General features: G+C 39.1%; 1 protein-coding gene across 7 annotated transcripts in view; it reads right to left on the bottom strand.

Annotated features, from left to right (window-relative positions):
• The window catches only part of MAG (myelin associated glycoprotein), a 2,406,588-nt gene that overhangs the window by 43,167 nt on the left and 2,342,074 nt on the right, over nucleotides 1–21,347 (bottom strand). For all 7 annotated transcript variants that reach the window (XM_044080483.1, XM_044080481.1, XM_044080485.1 and 4 more), the window contains one exon: nucleotides 12,287–12,386. In XM_044080483.1, coding sequence (XP_043936418.1) covers nucleotides 12,287–12,386 — 100 coding nt within the window. The remainder of the gene's footprint in view (nucleotides 1–12,286; nucleotides 12,387–21,347) is intronic.

Raw genomic sequence — 21,347 nt, 5'->3', positions numbered from 1 at the left:
AGAATAGGGGAACAGAGATGAGAAGTTTCAGCTAAATATATCCGCAAATATGTTTGCAGTATCCTCTGTTCTGAGTAGCTTAATCCATCAGATATCAATTATGAGCAATGCTGAGTACTGTTCCTGAGATTCCTAGCATAAATTGAAAAAAGATTTTGTTGTTAGCAACTCATACATGGCCTTGGCAGTTTTGATCTTCTGCCTTAGTTCTTTGTTTACTTTTTTGAGTTTATTTTTTTGTCTTGTAGTATTTGTCTGAGTTAGGGTTCCACCAAAGGGGTCATTTGTGAACTTGGGAATTTATTATTGATGAATGGGGACAGAATGAAGAACTTGTATGGGAGTAAAAATCAGTGGTCAATGTGGCCTTTTAAGTGATAAATTCCTAATTTGCTGGAGAGCTTTTGAATTTCCTATTATCAGGTAGCTAGCTCAAGAAGGTTTGCCTTGGGGAATTTTCTGAAGACAGCAAGATTTGAGGGTACCTTTGCCTGGAATTTTATGGAAAATACTATTGCAGAGTGGTAACATCTGACCAAGGAGGAGATAACGAAGGATGTGGTGTATGATGATGATGATGCCATATATATGAGAAACTGATCTAGAAGTTTTGAGCCCCTAGTAGGGGCAGGCACTAACTAGTATAGTGAATAAATGTATTGGATGTCCAAGAATCATTGTGGATATTTATGTATGCAGTATATTTTAGTCAGTTTATGAATGGATAGCTGAAATTATTCAACCTGACTGTGTTCAGTTTAATGGTTAGGGATTCCAGTTTGTTAAGGTAATCTTCATGGGCTATTAGTGTCATGTTGGTGATTCTATAGCTGGCCATGATATGATGAGTGCATGAACCTACAGATATCAAATTACAAAAAGATTCCTGGCCTTTATCTATCCAGAGTAGACATGAGGTGATTGAATTACAAATAAAATCTGACAAAACCTTGCCAGAGGCAGGTCATTCCTCATCACAGGATCTAAGGAAGTGATAGGCAGTAAAAACAGGTAGAGACGGAATGTTATCACTACACTGAAACCATGTTTTTATGACTTTGCAGGTGACTATGTTTGCAATGGCTAGGAAGGCCTACAGTGTGGGCATCATTTTGTTTAAGCTTCTAGCACTGAACACTGTTATGTTGGTATTGGAGTCATCTGAGTTTGTTAGACTGGCAGATATAGGAGAATGACACTGTCTAAAAAAAGTTACTATGGATTAGAAAACTTCTTAGCCAAATATGTGGAAGCACTGCGTTAAGAGGTATAGACCATCTCAACAGAGTCATATAGGACTGCCAACCATCTTCCCATAGGCTGACATACACTGGATCATCTTGGGGTGACCAGTAACTAAACCCAGTTGGTGAAGTTAATTATATTCTGTTTGCATTGTGGCATCATTCTTTGTGTAAGATATATACCTTTCAATTTAGCTTATTACAAGCATCTGAAACATACTCAAAAAACTATCCATGTCCCTCTTCTAATGCTCCAAGGAGATGCAATGCATGTTATTCTCACTCACATGAAAAGCGATCATTTCATGTGCATACCAGGAATAAAAATGCATGACATTCCTAGTAAATTCATGGATTCTGGCAACTGAGGGACAGCTGTTACCATATCCTTCTTCTGCCTGAGGAATCGTGTGTCGGTGTGCCTCACTATGGGGTGCCCTGTGAATGGGACTTTGTTCTGTTGAATAACAATGCATGGTGGCCTGTAGGGCTCGGGCATGCCACATGGAAATCTTGTTTTAAATATGTAAATAGCTGATGACATCATATGTGCTTCAATAAAATAGTACAGAGTCTAGGAGGCCTTTGAGGTTTTGAGAAGGATTTTTTAGTACCCAAATATGTACGAATTCAGTGCCATTATTATACTGCTTAACGGTGAGGGTGAGTGATTTTGTCAGCCATGTGATCTGAGATATTTGTCTCTAGTTTAAGCAATTATTTGCACCTCCCATGTAGAGACTCAGTGCTTGGTAAAAATAGTGGTCTGTCAGTGTGCAGAAGGCAGTTGATACACTGTCGCAAGGTGTTTACTTTTGGTAGGATAGTGACAGATGAGGTAAGGGAAGGCTGTATTCTCAATGTGTGCAGAGGTCTTGACATACATTACACTGAATTTAGGAGGGGATAATAGGAGTGCTGGATAGAGCAGTTCATGTATTTTACAATCTCAGTATTCAAAAATAAGTTTTGTAGCACTGACTACCTTCCTTTTCTTTACGAATAGAAAAATGCTAAAATAGTAAGGTTCTAAATTCAACCACTTTAAACTGCAGACAACTTCCAGAGTCTACTACTCATAAGAAGGACAGACTAGAGGTGGTGTGGGAAAACTGGAGCTGGAGAGGCTTCAGAAGACAGTGAGGGATGTCATCAGAATTAGAGGCAGACTCTGTCTCAAGTGTAAGGATGGGGCAGTATTCACAATCTCAGCCCATGCCCCAGGGCGGGGTGGCAATAGGGAGAAAAAGAGTGCATTAAGACTGCGATTACATAGTCTAGTAGGCTAAGCAGGAAAACATGAATTGTGTTGATAATGGGAGACCTGAATGCATAAATCAGGACAGACAAAACAGGATATGAGGATTGTCTGGGACCACATGGCTGAGGCAACAAGAATAAAGGAGGAAAGGCCACTGTAGACGTCTGTCTGGCAAATGGCTTGATGGTGGCAAATACATGGTTCCACAAGAGAGAGAGTCACAAGATCACATAGAGTGGCCAACATGTAACTCAGGTACACTTTCTTTTAGTAAGGAAAGAGCACTGGGGTATAATCAGTGATTGCAAAGTCATCCCCGGTGAAACAGTAGGCCCACAGTACAGGCCACTTGTTGCCACAATCAGCTGTAGTGGTCAGAGAAGGGTTTAAGGTCAACAGAGACCAGGAAGAAGAGCTGGAAGTTGACTGGAAAAAAGTACAAGAGTTCAAGGAATTAGTCAAGGCTCTAGCACCTCAGGAGGAAGAGAAAGGGGAAATAGGTAGAGCTGAAGAATAATGGCATCACATCAAAGCAGCATGTGTGAAGAAAAGATATGTAGCTGAAGCAGGTTTAGAAATAAACTACATAAGGAAAGATGGTGGTGGAATGGAGCAGTCCAGTAAGTCTTCAAAAGAAAGAAGGACTGCAGGAAAATGTGAAAGATAGAAATGGCAGACTAGGCTAATAAGGAATACTTTGTGGCTAACAAGGAGACTAAGACAGGAGTTGCAACAAGTCACCAGTCCACAGGAAATCAAAGGCGATGGAAAGAGTACTTCCAGCAGCTTTTGAATGAAGAAAACCCCACAGAAGCTGTATTGTCCCACACTCAGTCTACAACGAAAGAAGAGGAAGAGCCCACCCTAGAAGATGTAAGAACAGTATTAAGGAAATAGGTCACAGCACATATAAACAAGATGTTGGTTGAGATGGGGAGAGATGGTTCCCAAGGATACTCATAGCAGTATGGAGAGAAAGGCATGTCCCAGATGACTGGAGGATAAACACCACAGTACCAGTGAACAAAAAAAGGGGGAATTCACAATGGTGGGCAACACAGAGGCATCAAACTCCTGTCACACTGCATGGAAAGGGTGATATGAATATGCAGAGTCATACGATGGGAGTTAAGCAGTTCAGATTCTGATCAGGATACACAGTACCTAACCTGATGTTTGCAGTGAGACAGTTAAGAAGAAGCTAGAGATGAGGAATGAGTCTTATTGGGCTTTCCTGGACTTGGAGAAAGCGTACAAGAACCACCCAAGAAAGCTAATATGGGCAGTTCTGCCATGTCACAGAACAACTGCTAGAATTACTGCAGGCTATGCACACAGACCCAATGATTCAAGTATGGACAGCATTCAGTCTCAGAGACAGGTTCCCAGTGGGAGTGAGTGTGCATCAGAGTTCAGCTCTGAGCCCAGTGCTGTTCATACTGGTGATGGACTACATTTGGAAACAAGTCAGAGGGGACAGATAAATAAAGTTGCTGTATGCAGATGATGAGGCATTACAGGCAAGAACTTCATCAAAGGATAGGGGAATGGAATTCAAAAGTGAAGGCACATGGGATGAAACTGAGTACTGATAAAACAGTTGTAATGGCAGCAAATGGGGGAAAATCAGAAGAAACTGACAAATTGAGAGAGAAGAGAAGATAGTGGAGCAGGTTAACAACTTCAAGTATCTGGGGGGGCTGGTTTGAAGAAGGGAAGTGTGAATCAGGGGAATTGGAGCCAAATGGTACAGAGTGTCAGGGATAGAATATGACAGAAGAGTAACAAAGAAACAGAAAAGTAAGATATATAAAACAGTGGTGTGGCCAGCACTACTGTATGATACAGAAATCTGGGAAGTTAAGACAGACCAGCTGAGGAAGCTAGAGGTGATTAAGATGAAGTGCCTGAGATGGGTGGTAACATACACACCTTGAGACAGATGAAGCCAATGTAGCTCCAATTGCAGAGAGGGTCAAGGAGAACAGATTACGGTGGTTTGGGCACATGTGCATAAAAGCAGAAGACAATCTGTTAAAGAAGATTTGGGGACAGACAGGAAGAAGTTAAGAGGAAAAGATGGTGTCAAGCAAACAGATGGATGATGTGAGAGACAGCTGTGACAATCAGGCATGACTGTTGAAAAAGGAATGGGAGTGGCAGAGACACAGTGACAGCTGACATGGTAGCTCAACCCCTGCAGAAAATAGGAAAAAGGGAGATGATGATGATGATGATGATGATGGCTGTAGATACTTTGCTCAGGATACTATGAAATGAAGTCACTTCACATTTAATTGTAGACAATTTGCCCAGGACGCTATGATGATAAACCTCACAGATTCTATTGCTTTTATCTCTAGTAAATTTGGTCAGAAAAGTGGAGAGCAGCATAGCTTACAACAGAGCAGCAGGACATGAGAAAGACCACATTTAAGTATTCCTAAGGGGGAAACGTAACTTGGCACCCACTGACTACTACTGACTGTGGGTTTCTGCAATGCAGAATGTGACACAGCATGATGCAGTGCCACCCAAACAATGGCAAGTCCGCACAATGTTTTCATAACTAAAGCAAACAACTGGAACAAATGACCAGTCAGACCTTACAGGTGTACCTCATTATGAGGAACATTTCTCATTTTGAAACTTAAAAAACTGCATGCCCCTCAATGATTAGCACTGAAAGGTCCTCTCGGACACTCATTGTTATGAATTTTTAACTGACATTCATGGTAAATAATGCTGAATAATACTAATTCATCAAAATATCTTTTTAAGTATAAAGTAACATTTCAGCTATCTTGTGAGCTTCCTAGTTGAAGTAGTTTGTAAGCTATTAGCAAGTGTTTCATATTTTTCCCATTTATTCTGCATTATGACAACCAGTATACCACATTCTGGAGATGGAAAGTTGACAATTATGCAAACAGTGAATAATCAGACTGTTAGGAAGATTTTAGCAAAGGCAGAGAGTACTACAGATACCCTTTCTCTCAAAAGTTTTGTGGTAGAAAATTTCTAAAATATGTTAGCAAGCTACAATAAGACAAAATCAGTTTAAAAATGCTCAGCAATGTTTTTTACAGTCACTTCCCTAACAGTAGTGGGTTCAAAACTTAGTCCAATGCAGCTGTTTTTCGGCTACGGCATCCAAGGTGATGTGACTTTGCAAGTGTTTCATTTATTAGGTCCATTTAAACTGAGAGTGCACATGGACCAGAGTACAGTGGGTGCTAAGGTGGATCATAATTTGATGGCAATTTTGTCAAAGGAAACAGGAGTGTTCCAGTGGTAAATTAAATGTATTGTTGAGCTTGATATCATGAAAAATGTTTCAGGATACTAGCAAAATGAGGCAATGCCTTTAATAGCTCACTAGAGTATTAGTGATTTTTATTCCAAAGTCCAGCTTTGATGCTGCACAAATTATACTCTGACTATTATTTATAGGTGCTGCTGTTATGTTTCAGAATTCAGGAAGGGAAACCAGGTGCTATTACAGAAAGTGGAAACTAGAGGTCACAGTTGCCTTTTTGACAAGTTTCTGGAATTAGACGAACAATGCCTCATTCAATAGCTATGCTCAGCTATTCTGTCGTCACTTGACTCTAGCAATAGCCAGCCATAACATTGTTTAGTTACCAGATGCAAAATCAGCTTTTTCCCCCGTTTTTTTATTTATTTTCTCACTCTGTGATAGACAAGGCTGTCACCTGTAGCTAGATCCAAAATCAGCAATGTTAACGATTTTCAAACAAGCTTTAGAAAAACTGCTTCTGTATTAGCCATGGCTCACAGCACGAACAGGTGCTGAGAAGAATGCACACAAAAATATACTTACTCCAAGCTTTTTTTCTATAAAACTCTCAGGGAGTTTATTGTGAAGTGTGGGATGAGAAACAGCACTCCACTCCAGAATCAAGAAGGCAACCAACAGGGCCTTCTTTTAATTAAATTAAATTTCATAGAAGCATGCTTGAGCAGTGGTATGCATGCATGCAAAAGTATTACAAAACAGCACTTAGGGAAAAAAGAAAAAGAAAGTTCCAGCTAAACGAACTCTGCACCTGATGGCAGGTAAACTATTGCTCGAAACAGGTTGCTTAATGTGCATTTCTGTGCTCTTTTCATTTGAAATAAACAGGAGAAACAAATTAAGCAACCCATTTGCGCAGATGAAATTTGAGTAGGCAAACCTCATTCAAACACGGTGACCATGCCATCGCTTGGACACACATTGTAATAATAGTTGCATGGGGGTTCTGCTATTCGAAAAACTGAAACATTATGAATAAAATGAAAAGGATGGGAAGGTTATCAAAATAAATAAATAAATAAACAAACAAGTAAACGAAAAAATGGACTGAGCATACCTCCTGACTGTCCTGATTCCTGCATTACTCAAGGCCTCTCGTTTTGCAGGATTATCCTTTCTTCAATTTACTTACCTGCTACAGTGCATGAATGTGTTTATGAAAGACAGATTGGCCATATCAGTGTAAATATTTAACATGGTATTATCTCCATAAAAAACAAGGTATTCAATGTATCATGATGACAAGAGATGGTTCTTCCCTGTTTATTTCATGAATTACATACAGTGCTGGGCTTTAATGCCCTTTTTAAGAAAAACGACTGCCTATGTGCTACATTTCTGAAACTCTGGAACTGAAATATAAACAAAATCAGTCTAACGTGTTAACCAGTAAGATGGGTATAACTACACCCATAGCCGGTTTTAGGCACCAGCGAACCCTGCGGTCGCTGGGGGCCCCCTGTTCCCTGGGGGCCCCCAACCACAGCAAGTTATCTTATCCTGATATTTTGTCACATCTGTAAAACCAGCAAAAGCTAGTGCAGCAGTCTTGCATACTTAATAAACTATGAGGATAATAACTCTTATTTATATCTCCCTTAAAATTCAAAGATATTTCTGGTTGTAGTAATGGTGTTTTGTCTAGTAACAGGCATCAGAATGCCATTAAATATTTTACTACTGAAATAGTGCTCCTGGCTTAGTTAAACCCTGCTTTTGGACATTTTCTCCACTAAAACTAACTACATAGCCAGCTTTTAGTCCCTGCAAAACCATGGCTGCAGGGGGCCCCCTTAATCATTTTTGTCTGTGTGGGGGCCCCACAAAAGCTGCTGCTGATTGGGGAAAAATGAGGAATGAAAAATGCATTAATTTCCTAAGTATGCTCTTTAACATGCACAGGGCTGTGATATGACCCTGTTAGGATGAAGATGATAATGAACATGAACAATATAAGCACTAGAGGGACTTACCTCGATGCAAACTTTGGATTTTAAGAAGAGCTGATGCTTCCGATTATCAGGGATAGTTTCTCTTTCAGGTAGTTTTATAACTAATACCAGAACACCAGATTCTATAACTCAATTTCTTTGCTTAAGAATTCAGTACAATCCCAAAAATAATAGAATAAATGCTCAGAATCATAAATATGTTTAAATATTTCTCTAATTCACTTAAAAAGTTACTAGAATAACATATTTTGCATCAACATCTATTTTTGGACAATAAGTATAAAGCTCAGATGTCTGGATTAACTGACTGTTTGTAATCCTGAATGATTTACCAGCAAATCAGACTTTTTACGAAGGATAAAGCAAAAGTATGAACAAAATCAGGAAGGTCTGTGAAAGTAGGGACAGTGACAAGTATGCATTACTCCTCAATGGGATAAATCTTACTGCTTCTGCTGTTTGATGGCTGCTAAACAGCAGTGACTAATCTGGTGTGGCAGTACCAATGTTGCACAAGGCATTGCTGTTTGCTGAAATTAAGTACATAACTAGTACAGTTGTGGCTTATGCATGCATGTTGTGTGTGTGTGTGTGTGTGTGTGTGTGTGTGTGTGTGTGTGTGTGTGTGTGTGTGTGTGTGTGTGTGTGTGTGTGTGTGTGTAAAAAACATCAATGATTTTTATCTGTGCATGCACCCAATAATGCCAGGACACAGACATTATTCTTCTGTGTATCAGTAAAAAATGTACCTAACAAGTAATTATATTTCAAAAGTAAGACAGAACATATATCACAGAACATTCAGACACTTAGATATTCTTGGAGCCTGGTTGCCCCCACTCACCAGACTGTCTAAATGGATAATGGGGACTCCTTTATCATCCTTGACTCTGTGGGGGCCCCCACCAAAGCTGTTGCTTGTTGGAGAAAAATGTATCAATTTTCTGAATACACTGTTTAACCTGAATGGTGCTGAGATATGACCCTTTTAGGATAAAGCTAATAATAGCCTCTGTTTACAACCACACCCATTCTAAAACCAGCCCTGCTCAAATGTGTGTGTGTACATAAAGCTGCTACAGGTTATGCGGGGCTAGAGAGTGTGTGGATATTACATCTTTAATTTTCATGACAGTCAAACCTTAGAGGTGTGCACATGAAGTCATTATAGCTTGTGTTTGAGCTGAGGGCAGTGTTTCTCACAGACCTCAGAGGTATACAAAGAAGGTTACTATAGCTTGTGTAAGAGAGGTGTATTGTCTAGGAGCAACACATTTGAATATTACTGAAATCATTCTCACAATCACATACTAGGCACATATACATGTGGCTAGGGTTGCCACCTTTTCAAATGCCCAAAGTAGGACATTTTTTGTAGAAACGTCAGATCTTGCAGGGCAAAACATACCCACGGCCAGTACAAAGGACAGAAATTCAATTTTTTTGCCAGAATAAAAGCTTATTCTTGTAGCATTTGAGTTGCTTATTCTGTTTGTTATACAGTTAGTGCCTTTGTGATACAATTAACTGTTTTATGCAACTATTAAAGAAAAATATAGGGAAATATTTTTTGTCCCAAAATCTCAGTGTGACATTTTGCCACAAGTTTTCAGTTTTTTTGCAGGACACAACTGCCTAAAGAGGGACTGTCCCTCGCAAAGTGGGACAGCTGGTAACCCTAGTATTATCTCCATAGAAAACAAGGTATTCAATGTATCATGATGACAAGAGATGGTTCTTCCCTGTTTATTTCATGAATTACATACAGTGCTGGGCTTTAATGCCCTTTTTAAGAAAAATGACTGTCTATGTGCTACATATCTGAAACTCTGGAACTGAAATATAAACAAAATCAGTCTAACATCTTAACCAGTTTGATGGGTATAACTACACCCTACTAAAATCTTTCAAAACAAGATATGGCACATATAATCATGTATATTCGTATTCATTTAAAACACAAAGACAGATATCTGACAAAAAATTAACTGACTGTTTGTAATCCTGAATGATTTACCAGCAAATCAGACTTTTACGAAGGATAAAGCAAAGTATGAACAAAATCAGGGAAGGTCTGTGAAAGTAGGGACAGTGACAAGTATGCATTACTCCTCAATGGGATAAATCTTACTGCTTCTGCTGTTTGATGGCTGCTAAACAGCAGTGACTAATCTGGTGTGGCAGTACCAATGTTGCACAAGGCATTGCTGTTTGCTGTAATTAAGTACATAACTAGTACTGTTGTGGCTTATGCATGCATGTGTGTGTGTGTGTGTGTGTGTGTGTGTGTGTGTGTGTGTGTGTGTGTGTGTGTGTGTGTGTGTGTGTGTGTGTGTGTGTGTGTAAAAACATCAATGATTTTATCTGTGCATGCACCCAATAATGCCAGGACACAGACATTATTCTTCTGTGTATCAGTAAAAATGTACCTAACAAGTAATTATATTTCAAAAGTAAGACAGAACATATATCACAGAACATTCAGACACTTAGATATTCTTGGAGCCTGGCTGCCCCACTCACCAGACTGTCTAAATGGATAATGGGGACTCCTTTATCATCCTTGACTCTGTGGGGCCCCACCTAAGCTGTTGCTTGTTGGAGAAAAATGTATCAATTTTCTGAATACACTGTTTAACCTGAATGGTGCTGAGATATGACCCTTTTAGGATAAAGCTAATAATAGCCTCTGTTTACAACCACACCCATTCTAAAACCAGCCCTGCTCAAATGTGTGTGTGTACATAAAGCTGCTACAGGTTATGCGGGGCTAGAGAGTGTGTGGATATTACATCTTTAATTTTCATGACAGTCAAACCTTAGAGGTGTGCACATGAAGTCATTATAGCTTGTGTTTGAGCTGAGGGCAGTGTTTCTCACAGACCTCAGAGGTATACAAAGAAGGTTACTATAGCTTGTGTAAGAGAGGTGTATTGTCTAGGAGCAACACATTTGAATATTACTGAAATCATTCTCACAATCACATACTAGGCACATATACATGTGGCTACCTTTGACGGCTGGGGTGAAGAACATGCTATGTATATGTATTTCATCAGTTACTTGAAATATATGACAAAAGCAATTTAAATCTCTGCTTTTATCCCAGTCTAACACCAGAGGGATGCATAGGCAGTGACTTGTCTTTATTAGAGAGTTAGGGAGGTAGGCAGTATTTCCAGATAAGACTTAAATATTCTCACAACTACTGGCTTGTTAGTTTACTGTAAGCTACAATTTTGTCAGCTTTGAAAATTAAGCCTTGGGCACAAATTATGCCTTGAAAGAAAAAAATAAGACTGAAATTCTTTTTTTCTTCATAATTTTTATTTAGGCAACCATTGGAGTAAAATGTTAAAAAAATGCTCTAAAATGCATCCCAGACCATCTGTAAACCTGTGGCTTCTTGGGCCCTGACTTGAGTTATTTCCTAAATGGTTATTACTGGGCTGTCTTGTTCAGGAAAGGTGTGTTGAAGGATGCAAGGAAAACTAAAGCTGAACCACAACAGTGATTTTCTTTCCTTAATCATAATTTCTGTTCAGTCTATTATTGGATGAAAAGGTTGTGTAAAATGCACTTCAGAGCGTATAGAAAGTTATGGCCTCTTGAAAAAGCTGAGAGTAAGGCAAAATGTGAGAAAAGGAAGAAAAAGTAATGTGGATGGTATGGGGAGCCCAAAAGGAGAAGGACTCAGAGGAGAGGACTGGGGGAGGGGGGTTGAAATGTAGGTCCAGTCATCATTTCACTTTAAGTCCAGACCTGTACATAGACTTATTGCAATGTATCACTGTTGCAACTAAGTGCCAGTAACTCTAACTGCTCTTTGTTAGACAGCTCAACATAGTGATAGTGTGATACATAGGCCTGTTGTAATGTAAAAGCTTGTAGCTGCAGGTCTGTCTGTGGATACTGCTCCTAAAAGTTTGCAGCATGAAATAAAAGGTTGCTTAGGATGGATGGCATTGTTAGGATGATGCTTATACTGGAAGTGCCTAGGGGGCCCCCAACTTGACATTTGCTGGGGGCCCCCAAAATGCTAACACCGGCCCTGACTACACCCTACTAAAATCTTTCAAAACAAGATATGGCACATATAATCATGTATATTCATATTCATTTAAAACACAAAGACAGATATCTGACAACAAATTAATAATCAGGGATTCAGACACTTCCTAAAAAAATGGTTCTGTGGATACTAATTGAAACTGATTAAAATTAGTAATCAATAAAATAGTGTTATCTGTTACACACAAAATTAAAATGATATTTTCAAAATGCATATCAAAGATCCAAAATCAGTGTGAAATCAATAATCACACTGCAGTAGGACTGGTATCAGAAAGGAAAATGCATATTACTATACTGTACAAGTTAAACTATTTAGAAAGAATGCTTACTTTTTCCTTTGCAAATGTAGCCATTGTATGCATAGTGGTTAACACAAAAATATCAAGCAGCAAGTCATTAGTAATTCTTACAGATTACTTTAAAGAGAAAACTTTACCTCTGTTTTTTCAAGGTTTTCCTGCACTTTTTGCACAAGGCCATATATTGCTGGTGTACTTTCAGTCTGAACAAAACTGGAACTCTCATTCAGAGTTTTCCTTATAACAAATGATTAAAAAAAAACGTTAGACTGGAAGATAACAAATGCACCAGACAGTAACTATATTATAATTAATTTCATTAATTTTATTATCTGATGTTTTCTAATCAATTTCATTTCCCTTATTATTCATTTGTGATCTTCTACAGGTATACAAACACGCTGTCAAAGGTCTCAATTTCTAAATGCAGTTATTGCCGTTTACATTTAAACATAAGGAGGTGTTATTTGTCACAAGAAAGATTTTATTTAATTGTACTTTTTTTATCAGACTCATAAAAGAATCTGCTTTGCTTTGACAGTATCCAGTGCCTGACTGAGAACTGCACCCACAAGTTGCTTGTTACAGCCTTGTAGGCTAACATACTTTTGGTATATTCTGACATCTTCTGGTTAAATCTGGTAATGGCACACGTTAGTCAGTTGGGTTCATCATTGCTAAATGCATAGTACTCAAAGGAAAGCAGACTAATCCAATGCTGACGGATATGCATTCAAACTGTCTCTTTCCACAAAGCACATATTTGTTGATGCTGTGAATTAAATACAAACATATGGCTTATAGAAATTAACTATGATAACTAGTTCTTTATTTTTTTTTTCTTTGTTAATCAGTCAAGCCCATGGTACACAAGAGACAATTTTTAGGGGTTACCAAGGAAAACAGTCTGGATAAGTGGGACCAAAATGAATCAGTAAGGTAATGAAGGCTACAAGACTCAAACCCTAAACTACAGGAAGCAGCTGATCAGTAAAACTTTAATTTGCATGCCTTCATAGTACAAAAGTGAAATGATTCTCATTGAAATGCAAATTGTTCTGTGGTAGTAATAAGCCATAATCCGCTGTGCTAGCTGTTTTCTAAGTAAGAAAAAAAATCAGTAAAGCCTAATCTGTATATTTTAGCTTCTTTTAGAGTAAACCACACGTTAAGAAATGCAAAATGACTCCTATTGAAATGTAAATTCCTCAGTAGTAGTAAACAAGTTGTCTTTATGAATACTGTTATTCAGCAATTTGCATTATAAATCCAGCTGGCGGAAAATCACGCTGTAGTTACTTCTCTGATAATACTGAAAGTACCGGAATAAACTGTTGTGAAATATGTCAGTCTCTTACTCATGCAAGTTTCTAAAAATCAAGTAGAAGCTGCTCAATCAAGTGACAATCAGAAGAGGCCTGTGATTCCAGTATCCCAGGTTCAAAACATACTTAGTTATTATTTATTTTTTATTTATTTTGATTTATTGTACAGGGTACAGTACAGATTGAAATGGATCTTTTTCAGGCCAGCACAGTGTCAGAATACGAAACAAGTGTTCAGTAAATCAGACCAATACACATAAAAATATAGCAGAATAACATGCAGTAGAGCGTAATACAAAGTGATACAGAATGAAATAAGGTATAATATTACGAATACAGTATTTATATGATTTTAAAATCCTTAAACATGTATGCACACAGATTTCTAGACTTCATAAATACAAACTTCACAGATTAGTTGACCCACACCCCAACCATGGCAGATAAAATCCTGGACTTGGTCCATACCAAAATGGCCCAATTCTGCTCCCTTTCTATTGTAACCTCCTCCCTGGTCAGAACAGACCACAAGTCAGTCACATTCACCTTAAGACTAAAGCCAGAAACATCCTCCAATATCTCATTATTCAGAGACTATTCAAAGATTCATAGACTTTTACTAAGCAAAAGACTTAGGGGGGTCCTTTCTATGCCTAGCCAACTTTTCCTAAAATAATAATGATGTCCTGGCATCCAAATAGGACATTGAGGGCCAGCCATTTATAACTACCTCTGTTCCTATGAGACATGGGTGGCCTGCCTTGTGTAAACTTCCCATACCCCATCCACTTGTCTAGGTTGTGCTTCTGGGTAATAGACTAATTCTGCTTCACATGGATGGGGAACCTGTTCCATACTAGGGGCAGTCTCTGCGACACACATCTGTCTCTCCAGTATGTTTTGTTTAAGTCACAGACAAACTTCAGGCCCACAGACCTTGTATTTCTTGTACTGTTTGACTTATGAATGTGTAGGAGATGTGCAATCTGTGAATGCCTTATAAGCCAAACATAGATAACCCCTCAGAAATCTATAGGAGACTGAGTAGTGGGAAAGGGCTTTACAGCACTCTTCATAAGGCAAGTTTGTTATGCCTTGTATTATTTTTGTAAGGAAACGTTAAGGTCGCTCTAGTCACTGCATGTGCCTGGTCAGGTACGTAGCAAAGGGAGCTTTGTACTCTATGATTGGTCTAATAAGGGAGGGCTACAGTGGAATAATGACATCCTTAGACCTAGATGCCATGCCCTTACTTGTAAGTTGCACAACATAAAAGATTTCCTTACCACAGTGGCCGCATGGTGGTTGAAGGTAAGGCTACTGTCTAAGTGTGTGTCTACATCCCTGACCCCTGGATTGACTCTCAGGGGTGTATTACCAACATGATAATTAGCTGGGATGGTTGATTTCCCAAAGGGTACAATTATGCATTTCTTAGCATTAATTTTAAGACCATGGCTTTCACACTATTTGCTAGTTTTGTTAGTCAGAGATAGACCTTCTTGAAGAATGCCAATGTCTGCAGGGCAGTTGATGATAATTCCCAGCTTGCAATCATATGCACACTTAGTCAGCAATAAACCATCAGCATTTGCTTCCATTTCAGTGAAACAGATGTCAAAATGGAGCTGTGCCCTGAAGGACTCTGCTAGTGACTGGCTTCTTGGTGTATGTGGTCTCACCTATTTTGACCTTCTGGGTCCTATCAGTCAGCCAGATGGTTATCTAGTGGTGATTAAAGGGTTTATACCTAAACTAGTGATCTTATCTATAATGCCTGAGTGGGGTACAGTATCAAAAGCCTTAAGCAGGTCAAGGTAAGCTGTGTGCACAGTCTTACCTTCACCCATTGCTTTGGTGACTCTCTCAAAAAAGTCTACCAAATTTAATAGGCATGACCTTCCTTTAACAAAGCCGAATTGTGATGTGTCCAGAGTTTCCAGGTTACCTCTATCCTTATTTATCATGTACATGATGATTCTTTCCATGGCATTACATATGAGGCTGGTAAGACTTACGGGCCTGTAGTTACCCAGATCAGTGGTTGGACCTCCTCTGTGCAGGGGAATGACTGCAGTTATCTTCCATTCCTTGGGCACAAAACCTGACTGAAGGCTCCAGTTGAAAGTGATTCAAGTGGACCAGCAAGGGCATGTTTCATGCTATTCATTAAACATCCTGGGATGTTATTCAGGCCCATAGATGCGCTGTTTTTGGCCTTGGAAAGTGCATTAATGACATGTTCTCTAGTAATGGTTGGGGGGATTGCATTATGTGACATTTCCTTTGTTCTATCGGGGTGAGCTGGGGATAAAAATTTTAGCTGAACCTGTCAACCAAAAGGTTGGCAATGGTCTCCAGTTCAGTGTGGGTGATGCCATTTACAGTAAGTTCTGTGCATTGTTGTGTATTTCCTCTGAGGTTACGGACATAGCTGTAGAAAGCTTTGTGGCTGTTCTTTGCCTGAGAAGCTATTTTTCCTTCAAATGTAGCCTTTGAAGTATTAGTTAATGCTTTTAGCTGCCTGTTTAGATGGATCAGGGCCACTTGGCCAAGATTTTGTTTTCTTTTGTTGTATAACCAGTTAATATTGTGATTCTACAAGGATGGCTTGTCTTTTGTCTTATTCTTAATATAAGTGGGCACAGCTTGTTCTGTATAGCTATCAATATAGATGTACAGAGATTTTGTAAAAAGCTCAGTGTATTCTATGGTGTTTACTGGGTTTGGGGGTGTTTGGAATTTAGCCAAGGTATTACTTATTAGAAAGATGTTTGCCTTGGAATAGTACCTAAAGGTTACTAGATCCCTGGATTTTTATTTCAAGTAATACTGCCTTATGGTCAGATCTGACAAGCAACAATATTACATTAGGTTCATAGTTTGGTACTAGGCTATCGGCCCTAAGGCCTATGCAAGCCTAGCCATAACAATTCCCTGGAAATTTCTTCCCGCAATATTTACTTCTCTGGGCCCCTGTCCCCAGGGTGAATTTCCTATCTCCCATCCAATCATCAATGTTCCTTTTGAAGAGGGCCAGTGAGGCACTCTACTTGACATGTATGGGCAGTCTATTCCAGATTATGGGGAGTCTCTTGGTCAGGAGCCTATCCCTCCAGCATGTTTTGTTCATTGTGATGATAAGGTTTAGATCCCTGGAGCGTGTGGCTCTGAGGGATTGGAATTTCTTTAAGTGGAGCATGTCCAACAGCTCAGTGTTTGACATGGCCTTGTATGTTAAGCAGAGATCGCCTCTGAGTAGACGATATGCCACAGAGTATAGCTGGAGTTTTTTTTAGACGGTCAGCATATGAGGTGAGGAACATTGCCCCCCCCCCCCATGTTCATGAGTACAGGGTCAAGGACGTTTTTACTTCTGGTAGCAGAATGGAACAACAATTCCAGGATGTTGGTATTGACAAAGTTTAGGAATCACTGAGCTTGTGCATTAGAAGTGGTATAGGTTTCCCAATCTATAGAGGTGTAGTTGAGATCCCGCATTAATATTATATCGGGTTGCATGGGGAGGGACTCCAGTACATTGACATAGGTAATATAGGTTTCCTGGGACATGGATGGGGAACTATACCTTGCAATGATATGGTATAGCACCCTGTTTATGGTGATTTGCAGATGTACAAGTTCCAGTGGGTCATACACTTTAACTAGTCTGGATGTGAGATTAGTCTTAATATAGAATGACACTTCTCCACCTTTACTTTGTTGCTGGTCTAATGGTGTGAAATGCATTATAACCTTGCATTGCTGGGGTACTCTCAGCGACTTTAAACCACCTCTCCATTACTACACAGATGTCTGTACTCTCCAGGCACTATGGGGTTGGAAAAGGTATTTTCCATTATCCAAAAGCCTACAGGGGATAATTGGAGACCATCCCTGGCAAAGCAAAGTACTCCCAGACAGATAAATATTGTATCCTCCCCTGGACTGACACCAGAAGCTAAGCCAATTATTAAAATCAATCATTTTCTGTTGGTAACGTGGCATCATCCTTTGGAGAAGGTAGCGTGCTACTCAGTGCTAGGCTCATACCTGCCTAAAACATATAATCTGTTGGATTAATCATGTCTATTTCTCTTAATATAGTCAAGGGAGAAATGCCTCAGGTCATTAACTCCCACATGGACTATGACAGAGTCATACTGGTTCAATGACTTGTGTGCCTGTGTGACTTGATGGATCCTAGCCCTGGAATTCGGCTAACCTTGACTCTTTCCTTACTCAGTCTGGTGAGGGGGATATCAGTGTGCCCCACTATAACATCACCAATGATCAGGAAATTTGGTTGTGTGCTGGTTTGACTTAAGGGTTTAGCAGTGGATGCACTGGCTACAATGTTACTATGTGTAGCTGCTAGTGATGTTTTAACAGAGTGTTTATGTGATGGCTGAGGACCCTTCCTTTGATGGTGTAGTGCATGATGTCTTAAGTGTTTTATGAAGGGTACACCTGCAAGTGCTTCAGCATAAGTAGTTTTGTGTGTAGGATCTTTACCCTGTGCAGTAGGTATGGTGCAAGTGTCTCTGACAACCTCTATATGATTAGTTTTGGTTGTATAAGAGAGTTTTGCCTCCAGCATTAAAGTGTATTTACACCTCTTGCATACACTGTTTTATTAAGAATAAGTGGGTTATCAGTGTACATGAGGCATTTTCTACAATGCCTCAGAATACCCATTTCAACCATACTGGCCGCAGAGAGAATCGGGAAGTACATATCCATGGCCACTGACCTACTATGGAGGAGTGAGAAAAACTTAAATATTAAATAAGTCAAAAAGGCTAATCTACTGAAACAGAGTGCTGACCTGATCAAATGCAAAAACCTCTTCCAGCTCAAAAGTCCCATTGCTTATGGGGAATCGCTTACTGCTAATTTCTATCTACATGTAAATAATTGTATAGATGCATCTGTACACCTCAGAAATAAATACAATAAAATTTAAAACTAAACCCCTGTGGTGGAACTGTAATATAAACAGGTCCTATAATAAAAGAAAAAAATTAATTGCACTCAAAAATAAATCTAATTCTCAAGAAGCCAAATAAGGTCTTACTAAACTAAACAAGGAATTATGAATCCTGATCAATCAAGCGAAGCCAGATCCACAAAGCCTTTTTTAGTTATGTTATAAATCTTAGAGACAATGCCTAGCACTGCACAGAGCTAATAGAAAATCATACCATATACTCAAACCCAAAGGATACAGCCAGTCTGATAGTGGACAAATTCAGCTCCAACTACACCCTCATCCAATATTCTGAGATCAAATATCCACATTTACCCCACCCCCAATCTTCCAAGAATGTTTGCACGCAGGTAGTGCTAATATAGATCTGGGCAAAGACCTGTACACCTAACCACTCACAACTGAAAGGCTAAAGAAAGGTTCATTATAGAACTAATACATAGAAAGATAGGTAGGGTTGCCACCTTTCCAAATGCCCAAAGTGGGACATTTGTGCTACAAACATCAGATTTTGCAGGGCAAAACATACCCACGGCCAGTACAAAGGACAGAACTTCAGTTTTTTGCCTGAATAAAAGTCTATTCTTGTAGCATTTTAGTTCCTTATTCTGTTTCTTATAACATTTAGGTGTTTCAGATACAGAATAACTGTTTTATGCAACTATGACATAAAATATAGAAAATAATTTTGTCCTAAAATCTCAGGACATTTGCCATTTTTTCACATTTTTCGCAGGACACAACTGCCCAAAGAGGGACTGTCCCTCGCAAAGTGGGACAGGTGGTAACCCTAAAGATAGGTGACCTACATACTCTTAACCTAACCTACTTCAGACTTGCCAAGACCAGGACTTAACCTGGCTGACTTCTTCAAAATATCACTGAGGCAATGGATGAGGGAAAATCAGTGTGCACCACTTCTCTTTGTTTTACAAAGAAGTTTGATACATTCCATAGTCAGGCATCATAGATAAACTCTCCCAGCAAAATGTTAACCCCTATGTACATTGCTAGATGTCAAATTGTCAAAAAAGTGAACATATGAAGTAACAATGCAGATTACCTCAAAGTCTTGTATCTCTTCTTGGTATCATACATGCTTCTGAGAGGCGAATTCTGCCTCCCTTATAACAGGCCCTGTTCTATCAGACATATTACACGTTCTGAAGTCCAGTGATATCTGAAACACCCACTAAAGGGACTTCACTCTCTTTTGCAAGATTAAATGAATATGCTGGAGGGATAGATATATATCACAGTGAATATCACTTGTGTGGAACTGGCTTCCTCTCCACATAAAACAGAATACTTCTCTTACTGTATTCAAATGTTGCTTGGATGTATGGAGAGGTAACCACAAATTCATCACTAGTTTAGCACCAACTGCCCTCATGGACAGAGGAAATGTGTAAATACCCAATATATACTTCTGCACCTTGTCTGTGGAGATTCATTTTGCAAAATATAATGGCTAACAATTACCATGGGAATGCAGGAATAGGTCTCTTAAGATCTTCATAGATCACAAACTTAATAGCCACCTATCAACCTATGAACCTAAGCTGTGTAGGTACAGTGCATCAATGGGGGGGGGGGGGGTCTCTGGAAAATTAGAACAAGGAAGAAGAAGAGCTTAAGTTAGTTAGTGAAACTGACATTTACAGTGAAAGTGTGCAGCTGCAAAAAGTATTTATGAAATGGATGGCAGACAAGGTAAGGTAATGAACTTATGAAGGATCATAGGATAATCTGAACTACCAAACAGGTAGTCTGGAGACCATTTCTGTCTTGTGAATACCAACCCTAACAATATACCTCCTTGTTTCTAAAAGACAAAGCAAGTCAGAAAATGAATGAAATTGCAGATGCTTAACTTGTCAGTAAGGGTTTTGATGAAATATGTCTGACATTTCACACCTAGATGTTTGTGATTTGAAGTACTTGTATATTTATTTCTCGGTCAGCTTTTAACAGTACTTAAGTTTAAACACTTAAACATGAGATGCAAGCATATCACCCTGTTTAAGACACAACGTCAGTTTGTTCAGAGATAAAAACCTGAGTAATATGTCTGCCTCGACAGCCAGCATGTATTATTTATGTTGGTGTAGAAATTAGTCCTTAATTCTAGTGTTTGTGGAGCTGTTTGTCTTGGACAGATACAAGAGATCAAAGAGGGTTTAGTCTTTGATGGCACAGAAGGTCTAGATCTCCACTTAGAAATCTATAAGAGAGCAAGTACATGGAAAAAGCTTACAGATGATCCTTGTATCTAAGGGAGGTTAGACCACAAATCTTTTACTTTATGAAACTTTGGGATCTTTCAAGTTGTGTGATATGTCAGAAAAGGTACATACCAATTGAAGCACTGATTATATCATTGGTCTGATCAAAGATGAGTACTGAGGGATGATAACGTCTTTCGATTTGGATGCATTGCCTGTAGATACTGACTATACTATATATAAGGATTTCCCGACTATAGGTGACACATGGTGGTTTAATGAGAAGGATAATTTTGATCACAGTGTCAAGATCTCTGAAAATAGTGTTTGATTGGAGTGGGGTACTAGCTATGCTATTAGTTGTGGATGAGAGTTGTTTACTAAATTTTAGAATAATGTACTTAATAGCATTTAATTTTTGACCTTTCAATACAACATTAGTTGGTAAGAATGTCTGCTATAGGGGATTCTGTATGGGGGAGGGGGTCTGATGAGAACTCTAAGTCCAGAGTCATCAACAAAGATAGTTAGCCATAGGCCTAGGTTTACAGTTTGGAGGTCAGTGAAGTAAATGCCAAAAGGTGAGGTCCCAGTACTGAGACCCAAGACACACCCATTAGTTACTTTCTTATTTTGTGTTGTGGCACCTGACACCTTA

The sequence above is a fragment of the Protopterus annectens genome, chromosome 8.part0 (assembly GCF_019279795.1).
Source record: "Protopterus annectens isolate FY-2018-M chromosome 8.part0, PAN1.0, whole genome shotgun sequence".
Lineage (NCBI taxonomy): Eukaryota > Metazoa > Chordata > Ceratodontiformes > Protopteridae > Protopterus > Protopterus annectens.
Note: the sequence above shows the minus strand (reverse complement) of the source record. Positions and strands in the feature narration are given on the sequence as shown.